Source organism: Delphinapterus leucas, unplaced genomic scaffold (assembly GCF_059928025.1).
Source record: "Delphinapterus leucas isolate spDelLeu-1000000601 "Yukka" unplaced genomic scaffold, BTC_Dleu_Yukka2 spDelLeu_asBTCV2_sq61, whole genome shotgun sequence".
Taxonomy (NCBI): domain Eukaryota; kingdom Metazoa; phylum Chordata; class Mammalia; order Artiodactyla; family Monodontidae; genus Delphinapterus; species Delphinapterus leucas.
The window spans coordinates 502325-515278 of record NW_028322270.1 but is presented as its reverse complement, the minus strand read 5'-3'; the positions used below and the strand labels follow the sequence as shown (position 1 = coordinate 515278).

The window sequence follows — 12954 nt, the reverse complement described above, 5'->3', positions numbered from 1 at the left end:
AGGGTGCGCTGAGCAAGGCCGGGCGGTCCTCTAGCTCCGGGTGCAGGCGGGCAACGGCGGAAGATGCGAGGTCGGCGGATCGAGCCAGCTGAGCCGTGGGCGGTGCTGCAGTGCTCTCTCACCGCCTGCTCCCGCAGCCTCGGCCCCACGGCTCCTGTGCCGCCCTGGGTATAGATGGATGGCTTCTGTATGAAGAAATTGAGTTTCAGGGTATGCGTGACTATGGGTTCTCTTGTTTCTCTGTCTTTCTTCCTGTGTGTCTCTCTCCTTGTGTCTCTTTCTCCCTGCTTTTTTTTTTTTTTTTTTGGTCTCTCTGTTTTTATGTTCTCCCTTTCAATTTCTGCCTCTCTTTTCCTTCTCTACCCCTATCTCCAAGTTTTTTGTTCATCTCTGTCTTGAAGTGATCCTTTCCTAATGCACAGCTCTCTCCCTGCCTGGTAGGACCCAAGCTCAGTTAGTCCCTTCTCCAGGTGTTCTGGCTGACCCTTATGCTCCCCGTAGCTAAAAAGTTGGCTCCCTCTCAAGTGCCTTTCCTGAAGCATGTTGGGTTTCTGGAGGGGACTCCTTGTGAGATTCAAGCTGTCACTACATCAGCACCCAGGGGTATGAAGTTTGTGTTTGTGCCAGAAGGAGGGGTGTCTGTCTAAAGCTGCAGCCTGGTATGGCCCCTCTGAGCCTCTGAGCATCCCTAGCACCTGTTGAGTATGTCACCTCTAGATGTTTGCAAGGCCAAAAGTGCTTCTGGGCAGCCTTCACTTTGAGGTACTGCTTTCAGGAAGAGCCTGGGCTGTTGTAAGCAAAACCCAGAAGCACTTCCTTTACCTCTGAGCTTAACCTAGAGAACCTGAGGAGGCAGCGCTGCAGGGAGGATGAGGCCAGAAGTCACCTGAGAACCACAGGCGCAACTCACCGTGTTTTTACTGGAGCTCTGGGGGTTGAAGGCACATTTGCTGTTTGACATTTTAAAAATTATTTTGGTGCCTTCACTTGGAGCTTGGGAGCTTGCAGATGGGCCTGCCTGTCGAAAAAAGAGTGAAATCTTAAAGTCAAGAGAGAGCTTGCAGACTAGGCTGAAGGATTGTGTTTGCTGAAAAAGATTCCAGGGGGAGCTGATTCCTTCTCTGGTGTGTGGATCTGAGGCACTTGCAAGAAAAGAGAACGCTTGCCTTATGCTTAGTTCCCCCGTTCCCTGGGCTGGGAAGGAAAGGAACTGAATGCCAGCATTAGCAGTGTGGGTTGGGACCAAAACCATTCAGAGAAAACTCTGTCATTTTCCTCTAATTTGCAAATTGCAGCTATTCATGTTGGATTGAACAGCTGAGGGAAAAGAGCCCCCAGTTTTCACCTGCATTTATTGAGAAGAGGCTGGTAGTAGGAGGGATGCACCAACTTGTAGCTTGTGCTGCAAGCTGGATATAAGCTTTGGTGTGAGCATCCTGGTTAACCACTGCCCATGTTCAAATATACAGAGATAGATTCCAACAATCTCTTCCCGCAGCCTTATTTTTGCGTGTGATCTTAGAAGCTCCTGGCATGTAAGTCCAGTCCCCAGTTTCCCAGCCTCTGTAAACCTGCAAAATGAATAGAGAGAATAGTGGAACACAGACCCATTGTTCAAAGACACAGTCACTTTAGGGAAAGAGGAAAAGAACGGGTAGGTGAATCTTCTCTGGGATTGCAGGGTTCAGCTCAATGAAGACTGTCCTGTATAAAAGAAACTTCTCTAAATGGTTGAATTCTTAGCTCTCCAGAGATCTGAGTTTTCTTTTCCCCAGTCCCTGTGGGTTGCTGTGGGGAATGTGCCAAACCTATCATTTGAGATAAAAAGTTATGGTGAGGTAAGCTTCTAGGCTGGGGGAAGGAAGACTTAGTGACTGAAATGGGGGATGCTAAGCACTGGGGGGCAGGAAGGAAGAAGGGGCTAGTAATGGATGTAACAAATGCTGCAGCTGCCGGCAAAGCCTGGATTGAAGTTCCTTCCTGAAAATGAGGACCCGGGCAAGAACGACCACTCAGATGTAAACAGTGTCTCTGACTGGGAATTCTCATCTGCCTGCCGGTGGGCCAGAGCTGAGCAAGTCCTTTCTCTCCTCTGTATGCACACTGAATTGGTTAGTAAGTGACGTGTCAGAGGACAGGAATCATATTCAGTGGATCTTTCAAATCCAGGAGTTTGAGGCTAATGAAATTAGTGTGTGGCCAGGGCTCTGCCAACTAGAATTAAGTCACTGCAGCCACACTGCAATGCATTTTCAGCCTGAAGGGAGCATCAGGGAGGAATTTCGGGAGATTTGTTTCTGAGCCTGTACAAAATAATACTCATAATGCTAAGAAAGATTAAATGTAAATTAATATTGACTACGAGTAACATATTTAAAAAATAATCGCCGAGTGGGGGATGGCTTAAAGTGGAGAGATTATATAATATGGTGTCCAAAGAATAAATCTCCCCTGACCACTGTTTCATGGGCTATAAGTAAGATATATTACAATGGAAAGTAATGGGAACGTTTTTAGTCAAGGCTTCGCTGCTATTGACTTGAGAGCAAATACTCTGAGAGTATAAATTACTCTTGCTATGTGCTGACTCTGAATGAACAATATTTCATGTGCAGTGACATGGTCTAAGCTATAGACTTGGAATTGAATGGCATCTGTTTCAATTGTTTTGTTCTCTCAAGAGCAACTAGATAGAAAAAAGTGGTCAATTTGACCCTTGTGGGAGCGTGTTGCAAATCTAAACCTGTGTCCCTCATACCATAAATGAAATACATTTGTAAATTTGTAAGTGTTTTCTTTCTGTTCATTGATGCTTGAGTATAATCTCAAACTTTGGGAGCAACATTTTATACATAAGTAGTTGGTTTTCTTCCTTTCTTCTTTCTCTTTCTCCTCTCTCTCTCTCTCTCTCTCTCTGTTTCTATCTCTCTCTCTTTCTCCATCTTATGTAATTGGATAGAACTGGGCACCTAGGATGATGTGGTGTTACTATAGTGGGATTTTTTTTTTTAAAAAAAAAACAACTCTAACTTACCCTTTTAAAAATTTCATAAATACAGGTGTCAGTGCCATTTGGAATAGTCTCTATAACAATTTCTGTCTCCACATTTACTGTGTTTCAGCAAATTTACCTAATAGATGGTGAGTGAGCAATTTTTAAAGGGGCATTTTTTAGAAGAGCGGAGAGGGAAGGAATAGAGACAGGCACATACTGTATTTGAAGTTACCTCCACGTGTATTTTATGTATGTATACCCATACAATTAAGAAGTCTTTGGATGTTTTATCTTCAAGAATAATTCAGATAATGGATTACTTGAATATCATAAACATTTAGGGTTTAACAGATTTGTTACATATAGACGTTGTATCACGGATTTAAAAGACCATAGCCAGCGGGCAGCGGCGGGCGGAGCGACCGAGGGGCGGCGCGGGCTGGGCGGCGGGTGCGGGGGTCCGTGCTTCCTCGCGGTGGAGGGCTGGGGTTCGCCGAAGACGCCGGGTTGCGCCGCGTTGCCAGGTTACCGAGCGCGTGCCCCGCGCCCGCTCTTCCGCCCGGGCCGCCCTCGGCGCCGCCTTAGCCGCGGTGCGGGCTGCGCGGGGCGCCGGTTCCGCGGAAGCCTGGGTCGGGCGCTGCGTGCGGGACTCTCGTCGCTCGTGGACGGGGCGCGAGCGCGCGGGGGACGTAGGGCGCCGACCTGGGCCTCCCCGGCGCTCCGGCTCCGCTCAGGGCGCCCGCTCAGGGGCCTCCGGCGCGAGGCCCCCTTTGTGGTCAAGATGGCGGCGCCCAGGCGGGCGGCGCCGAGGTGAGCTGGAGTCGGGCCCGGAGAGGGGCGAGTCTGCCACGCCCAGGACTTGGACCCGGGGCAGGTCTCCCGTCTCCCGCGGAGCGGCAGGTGAGTGGGCGCGGCCGCGCGTAGGTCCCTCTCGTGGGGTGGTCAGCTCTCCGTGCGTCCGCAGACTTCTGTCGTCTGATAGTCAGATCTGGGGTGGCCCAGGTTGGAGGCGAGGGTGCTTGATTGGGGAAACCTGAGGGGTTTAAGGACTCTATTGGGATCGTTTCAGACCCCAGCAAGAAGCTGAGCAAGTTTCCTCTTGACTCTCTTCCCGGCTAAGTTTTCTCCCTTCTCTGAAGGCGCCAGCTTTTCTGAATCACCTTGTTACCCGGGGGGATACAGTTGGTGGTTCTGACCGTGGAACGTAGGACCTGGCGCGGGGAAGCCTGAGCTGGTTCTAGTTACTTTGTTTGCAAAGCACTTGTCTTGTCTTTGGAATCTTTGTGTATGTAACCAACGTTGGGAAGAGCCAGCGTTTTCTCCTCCAAAACACTGTGAGGGGTAACTTTTTATACGTAAGAAACAAGATGGCGTTCACATCCGTCTCTTTTCCAACCACTGAGTTTTGGTTGTGTTTCCTTTCTTTAAGTTTGTCTCGTTCTGAAGTGATAACAAACAAACAAACAAAAAGACCATAGCCAATTACACAAAGTATACTCTAGTCTCAGTCCTGCCATTAATTAGCTTAAGTCATTTAATTTTTCTAGGCCTCATTTTTCTCGTGTGATGTTTTTTCTTTGAAAAAGTATAGTTTCTAGAAGTCTCTAATCTCTGTGTCATAGTTCAGCTTGGAGAAAACCTGTTCTTATCCAAACTCCATGACATTGTATTTCCAGCTCCAACTTTGGACTTTGAGTGAGTTGGGGGCAACTTTTTCAGGATATTTTCACACAGCTTTTTTAGTTAATACCAGTCTAGCTGACTTGTCATACTCAGACTTTCTTCCATATTCTTTTACCAGTGTGTTCCTTAGTCATATATATAAAGACTGTTGTGGGCAAAATGACCTCCTGGGTCAGCTTACTGCATGGTCATCGACACAGGGCAGGGAGTAAGATTCTGTGGATTTTACAGAAGCAGATACAGGTTTCATTATCCATGTCCTCTCCCCTTTCATCTTACAAAAACAGCAGGCTTTTCTTGGAGAACTGCCAGATAATGCCATCCTGCCTCCTCACGGGCCCCGGGGATGACCCACTACTCCAGTAAAGCAGGTGATTGGCTCATGGGTAGGCATCTGACCTCGGCTGAGTCTATCAGACTCCTCCCCAGGACTTTTCTCTCAGAGAAAAATGGAAGAATTGTCTTTTCTCTCTGGAATTTCTAAGCTGGGGAGATATGACTCTGGGACTCCCAGTGACCATCCAGCACAAGAAGAGACTTTCTGTAAAATAAAGTCTTGCAGAGGTAAGCAGGGCTGAGCGATGGAGAGAGAGCTGGAACCCTGCTGATACTCTGGAACTTGCAGATCCAACTGTATCTGAATATGGCTGCATCCCTGAATTTCTAGTACTTGTTTGTTGAGGTGGTTGTTGTTGTTTGGTTTTTGTTTTTAAATTTCCTTTGACTATTTTGAATTTGTTTTCAGTAATGTGCATTTGAAAGCATCATAGCTAAAAGAGCTAATTTCCTACATTAATGTCAGGTTTGCTGAGTGGCATTCCTTAAGTGAAAAATAATATCCGCTATTTTCTTTAAATAAAATCCTTCTAGCTCAGGTTTGAGATATTCAAAACTCTGCCTCCTACCCCCCTCTTTTCCAACATTTACTATATCACCTTGAAGCATTTGTGACCACATCTTTCCCATCTAGACGCAGTTGAGAGAGAGAGCAAAGACTTCTGATATAAACTGCAACCTATACGCCTCCTACCTGGAAGCTTTAGAACATACTTGATTCTTGTCATTAAAGCAAATCTTTTGTTGTTGTCTCCAGGGCACAGAAGCATTTTCATGGCATAATGGAGTACAAAGTACATTAAGCCTAACTCTACTTCTCACCCTCTTTTACTTTAAATAGGCAGAAAAGAACAATCTCAAACACATTTTCCCAACAAATAAAATACATATACGATTATGTTTAGAAGACGTTTATGCAACACATAGTTAGACTGATTAATTAATGGACCTTTCGCCAACTGGCACAGTAAATATATATGTTCAATGTGCTTAATTAAAAAGAAGACAATAACATATTTTTACAGGTTAATTATCTGAGAAGAGTATTGTGCCAGCACACTTGATGCTACAGTATTTCATGTTTGACAGGTAATCTTCTTTCAATTATATTTACTGCTAAATGTTTCTTGGATCAAGCTATTAAATTATAAGGTCAAAAGTAAAATGATACGAAATTACAATGATAAAGGGACACATATCCCACTTTATGAGAATAGAAGTTCTAATTTCTTTTCAATACTACTAGTAGTGACCACAGTACTAATTTGAGCCCTTACTATGAGCCACTGTGCCCATATGCATTTAGTTCTTACAGTAGTTCTGCAAAGGGCATATAATAATCCACACTGCAAAGCTGAAGAATGTGATTCTCATAGCTGAAAGTCACATAGCTGGTGAGTGGCAAAGTCTAGATTCAAACTTAGAGTCGTCTGACAATGCCCAGGTTGTTGACCACTATGTACACTGCTCAATTGTTGCACCAATAAAGAAGTGCTTGAAATAATTATAGATTTGCCTACCCTGAAACTGCAGTGATTTAAAGACATCAAAGTTGCCAGTTGCTTAACCACATCTACTTACAGTAAGAAATTACATTTTATTTCATTTCTAAAACAAGATTAATTCTGCAGGCCCATAGAAACTTGAGCACACAAATCCTACCTCCAAATGAAAGATGCTTGTTTTCCACTATTCAACAGATGGCCCTGTACAGAGGCAATAAATATATAGTAGAATTTTCATTCAAATAAATGAGAAGAGAGGTTTCTTCTTGTCCTGATTCAGTGCCCATCATTATGGATTATGATGGCTCTTCCCAAACTTTACTTCATTCACTCCACTCTTTCTACAAAACTCCAGTAATGGAATCCATCATTCAGATATATGTGCAAAGCGAAAGGACTGTATTAATACAGTTGCTGAAAGTCAAGTTGATAGAGCACAGGAAATACATCCTAATAAATGCAACATTAATGTTTGTGTGGGCCTTGGAGTTAGCGGTAGAAAAATTTTCAGTTTAATGGAATATTTTGCCTCTTGCTATGGAAGTGTGGCTTAATAGTCTTGTAATTGGTCATTTACAGAATCCTCCATCTCTGGGTTTCATGCTTTCTTTACTCTGCAGCTGTTGATTCCTTCTCTTGTTCTGGATGGAAGATAGCAGCGAAGCCACTTCAGAGGGCTCAGCCTGCCTTTTTGTGTTATTGTTTAGATGAAGATATTTCCATTTATTAAAGCACACTATTTAAACATTTTTATCATGTTTCAAAGTTGACTGTGTTCTGAAGGTATGAGCGCAGGCAGACATAATGGGGGATGTTTTCCAGGAGAGAACATACCCTTATCAAAGGAATTATCAGAATTTTCATGTATGGATTGAGAATCAAATTCTGGAGTTAGACCTGAATTTAAATTCATACTCACAACTTATTACCAGTCTCATCTTGATCAAACGGTTACCACACTTCTCATCAATTTCCTTATCTTTGAAAGCGGAATAAGAGAAGTATGCCTGGTGGAGTTACACATAAAGCTCATCTGATAGAATATTCATAAGGATTTTGCACAAAATATACATGGATATATTTTAGCACCGAGTTTAGCATGCGATTCGTCTTCAATACATTTAAGAGCTATTATTTTATTATTATTATGCTATCGTTAAATATCACTATTACTTAAATGTCATTATTGCTAAAATTGCTGTAAAACTACCGCAATAACCCATGATGAATTCCCCTCTTCTGTTTCCTTTGTTTAAATGGAAAATATATATATAAATCTAGACAGAGAACACTTTAGTGATCCTATTCAGTGGAGTGAGAATTTCCATGGCACTGATTAAAACAAATCCTGAATTGCATGGACTTAAGATAGCAGAGAGGGGCTTCCCTGGTGGCGCAGTGGTTGAGAGTTTGTGACCCGATCCGGGAAGATCCCACATGCTGCGGAGCGGCTGGGCCTGTGAGCCATGGCTGCTGAGCCTGCGCGTCCGGAGCCTGTGCTCCGCAACGGGAGAGGCTGCAACAGTGAGAGGCCCGCGTACCGCAAAGAAGAAAAAAAAAAAGATAGCAGAGAGGCTAAGAGATTTGAAGTTAGACATCCCCAGGTGTGAATTCTACTGTGACCCTCTTCTAGCTCTAGAACCTTGAGGAAGTTACTTAAACTTTCTGAGCTTCACTACTAGTTTCCTCATCTGTATCTTTTTCAGGACTATTTATCAAGCATCTTCCTGTTCTCTATGCTTGGACGTATCAATGAATAAATCAGACAAGAGCCTTTGCCTGCGTGCTCCTTCTTGCATGCTTTCTCCCTCCTTACACTCTCGTGTGGAAACGGATGTTATAAATAAATTCTGTGCTTTGTCACAAGTTGACGGGCGCTACGGGGTAAGGAAAAGGATGTGAAGCTCACTGAAGAGGCTTGGGTTGGGAGTGCTGGAGGAGTGTACAGGTAGGTTCCGGTTTTAAATAGGGTAGTCAGGGTGGATTTTATAAGTTGACATTTGAGCAAAGACTTGAAGTGAGGGAGTTGTCAGAATGTATGATGGGGAGACCACTCCCTGGGAGCAAGAATAACCAGTCCCCAAACTCTAAGGCAGAAATATGCCGGGCAGCTTGGAGGAATATCAAGGAGGCCACCCTGGCTGACTTAGTCAGTGGGGAGGAAGAGACAGCAGGAGGGCTGGAGGTCGGATATGTGATGGGTTGGATTGGGTAAGTCCTGGGAGGCCATCACATGCATTGTGTCTTTTACTCTAAATGTAGGCAGCCAGGGGCAGGATTTTAGCCGAGGTGTGGCATGAACTGTCTCTTGTTTGAAAAGCATAACTCTATCTGTGGCCTTGAGGATGTGGGGAGAGAGTGGAGTCAGGGAGAATCTCGGGAGGCAACTACAGGATCCTCGAGGTCTATGCTGGTGGCCTGCACCAGGCTGCTAGCGGCTGGTAATTCTCAGAAGTGGCACATTGGGAAGGTTGTGACAGCATTTCGTGGTAGATTGAATGCAAGAATGGAAAGGAAGAGGGAGTCAAGGGTGAATTCGAGATTTAGGGCCTGGGAAACTGGAAAGGTGTGGTTACTGTCACCCAAGATGGAAAAAGTTTGGGGTAGAGCATGTTTGGGGGATTAAAGACCAGTTTTGGAGGTATAAGATTTGAGATGTTTTCGTGACGTCCAAGTAGAGATGCTGAGTACACAGTTGGATACACAAGTCTGCAGTTCTGAAGAAAGGTCTGAACTAGAGATACACTTTAATACAATGGAGATATTAAGAATAATGACATGGAAGCGCTATTTTAAAGATAAAATGAAGTCATGCAATTAGCACTCTGTCTTCTCAAAACATTGAATAACTGTTAGCTAAAATAATTACCTGAAATGAAAAAATACCTATAGTTTGTTTTGTTGTTTGCAGTAAAAGTGAATAAAATGTCACAATTATTTTAATAGTATTTGTGACACAGTAGTTTTAGTTAAGACACCATGACTACAAACATTTACAATAAACCTTTCCGTCTCCTACTTTTCACTCTGATAGGGTACTTGGAACCATATTTTGTAAGGTTTAAGTTAGTTGCCATAGGGTACCTCTTTAATTAGAAGTAATTCTGAACTGTCTAGTTCCATGCAGTTTTATATACATATATGTATAATTATTATTTTATGATTTATCAAACTCAGTTGAAAATTTGCATCACTGATATACATTAGAATTTAAGCATTTACCCAGGTATTCAAGGGAAAAAATGTACTTGTCTTGTAATTTCCATAGGGGAAATTACACATCTTCCCTTCACTTTGCAATTGAATTTGCAATTGAATGCAGGGGAAATACTATCTTACTGGTCTTTGAGTTCCCCTTAGCTATCTGCAAGTCCTTAAACAGCCTTTGTGGCTTAACCAAAATTCTCTTCCATCTTCATTCCGCTAACAGATATTGGTCTAAGCATGTACTTATACTAAAAAATGCATGACCACGTTGTCTCTACACATCTATAATTTTATGTTAACACTATCATTATGTAAGCTATACTTGAATTGTAATTATAACAGATTTTATGTCAACACACATCCATTTCTAGTGTTCATCTGGTGTTCAAGGGGAGAGCAGCATGTCGTAAATTTTATCAAAATATAACATCTGAAGAATAGAACAGAGGGTAATTGTGTAATTCTGTATTCACTCTAATTAAGTTCAGTGGAGTTGGCATAATAGAATTAAGATGAAAAAAAAAAAAGACATTGAGGTACCATGGCTCCCTCTCCTAACACACCCTTTTTATATCCGAGAGCAGAGACTCAGCACCTTTCTGTACAGAAATGGAGACAGGAAGAGGCCAGAGGATGAATGACAGGCACGAATGAGGTGGAACTTTGAAGAGCAACATGGAAATGAAATAATTCTTTTGTATTTGGTAGGTGGGGAAAATGTACCAGCGTGTATGCCTACTGGGACCACGTTTTCCAGAACAGTTAAGCCCAGTGTCAACTATGCTGTCCCACCTTCCTCGTAAGTAGGAACATACTGTTACTTGAATCTTTGCTTCCTGTTTCTTGATACCTGGTTGAGAAGATTATCACAAGAACTGCATCTTGTTAGCAAATACACTGTTTTGAAATGATTGACACTCACTGAAGAGTGGCAGCTCCAAGCTTGCTCTCTCTTGATCTTGGAGTATTTAAGTCTGGAGTGCAGGAGTGGGTTATGGGGAAAGACCATTGGAATTCTTATGTCTTCAGCATAATGGTTATAGCATAATGGTTAGGAGTGTAGGTGCTGGTTCCAATCTCTGCTTTCCACTTGCTAACCATATGAGCTTGGGCAATTTACCTGATTACCTGAACCTCAATACTCCTGCCTATAAAATGATGTTAATAATATTTCATCCCCATAGACTTGTTTTCAATGTTAAAATGAAGTCACTTACACCAAGCACTTAATACAATGCCTAGAGCATAGTAAAGTCTATTATTATTACTATTACTACTACTACTATTATTATTATTACTATCACGATGCCAGGTGCTATTTTTCCTATGCCTTATTCCATTATCTTCTGCCCTGTTCCCCCATTTCTGTCTTGTTGCTGTACAAGGGTAGGTTTGTCACAGAGCATTTTCTTTCCCTAGTGTCTGACTCTTAGTCATCAAGGTGACTGGTCCATGACCCCGGCATTCATTGCTGCTCGTTGAAGCAACCCATTTTGAGAAGGGGAGTTGGATATTGATGCCAAGTTGGGTCAAGGAGAGAGAATTTTCTCTCTTCTGCACTCAGAGAGCTAAGTGAAATATTCAGGCCTCAGAAGGAGAATCAGGCAAAGGGCAACATGCTTAATTTCATACCTTAGTGATTAAGAACAAGTCAGACAGGCTGGATTTGAACTCATTTCCGTCATGTACTGACAACGGGATCTTAGGTGCTTTTGTAACCCGTCTGAGGCTCAGTCAACATCTGAAAGAGACGAATAACATTATCAGAACCTAGTGTATAGCCTCGTTGTAATAAGTGAGTAAATCCTTTTAAAACGTTCAGCACGTTGTTTGGCATATAAACACTTAATAAAATTTAGCTTCTTTGACTACTACCGCTGCTAATATTATTAAGTAGCTGAGCAGATCCGAGGCCCATTTTTTTCTTAGATTGCACATAATCATTTGGACAACCAGCTCACATTGATCAACCGTTGCTTATATATAAACCCCCATGAACCCAAAGGTGCTTTAACTCTCTCCCAGTCAGAGCCTGTTCTGGGGGCAGAAGCAACACCGGCACTACCCCCGTCATCTTTGCCTTTATTGTCACTACACTCGCCTGCCGTACTGAGCACTTTCTGTTTGCCAGGCACCAAATTTAGCCCTGCGTATGCACTATATCATGTAGTTCTCACACTCCACTCAGGTGGGAGACATTATCATCATCCCCAGTTTTCAGGTAAAGACGCTGAGGTGTTGGAAAGGCAAGAAACTTGACCCACAGCAAGAGATGGAGCCGGAGTATTCAAACCCTTCTCTCTGACCTCAAGAACCCTTAAATATTAGCATACTACTACATCCTGGTAAGAAAATCTGCTTCCAGCCACTCTGGTGAGAGTAGAAATGATTCTCAGTCCCCACATTCCTCTATTGCCCATGCCACCCTAGCCTCAGGACTAGGGGGGAAAGGAAGTGATCTCTTCAAAGAGCAGCCAAAGGGAACCTACTCCCTTCTGCCTTTTCGTAATCAACTAACCAATATTTTATTTCCTTCTTAAGAGTCCCCACATGTTCCTTTTGGTACTTAGCTTGGCCTTTTAGAATTCTGACATTCTGTACGTGACTCATCCACTGTATTTCATGTTAATTTATTGAGGTCAAGTATAGGGTCTTACTCATCCTGAAGTCCAGTTATCCCCTGTCACATCTAACTCTGTTCTCTTCTTCTTGTAGGACATCTGCAGGTATTTATTTGAATTTTGTTGCATTGTTCTCATCAATAGTACATTAAAAGTTATACAGAAAGTGCTTTCTTGTAAGGAAAACCATCTAAATAGATTTCTAGCTCTTTACTTTTTATAGCACTATTGTAGAGATTATAGATCTCCAGGTAATATTTTTTAGATTGAGTTCTTCATATCATCTTATTTTTACATATAATGATAAATCTGAATTTTCTCTATCAAACCTCCGAGACTTCACTGGCTTGTAACTTAGCTTGTTGATTATGTGTTGTTGACTTTTCCATTTACAATGATATTTGATCCTGGTAAGGATGGGGCTGGGTGGGAAGGTACATCTTAGGGCCATAAATTGGTTTTGTAGAGAACTAACATAAAGATCTAAAGCCTCATCATATTTCTGCAGAACTCATGAATCATTTTATTATAATTCCATTCATTCAGGGAGTATAAAACCATTTTCCAATTGTTATTCCTAATTTGTTCATCTTCTCTTCCTTAGTCT

At 42.7% G+C, this 12954-nt stretch overlaps 1 protein-coding gene across 1 annotated transcript in view; it reads left to right on the top strand.

Annotated features, from left to right (window-relative positions):
• Positions 1–1940: 1940 nt before the first annotated feature.
• Positions 1941–12954, top strand: part of LOC149743879 (uncharacterized) — a 102082-nt gene continuing 91068 nt past the window's right edge. Inside the window, exons 1-2 of the mRNA XM_089906087.1 lie at positions 1941–2018; positions 3385–3895. Coding sequence (XP_089762213.1) covers positions 1941–2018; positions 3385–3895 — 589 coding nt within the window. The remainder of the gene's footprint in view (positions 2019–3384; positions 3896–12954) is intronic.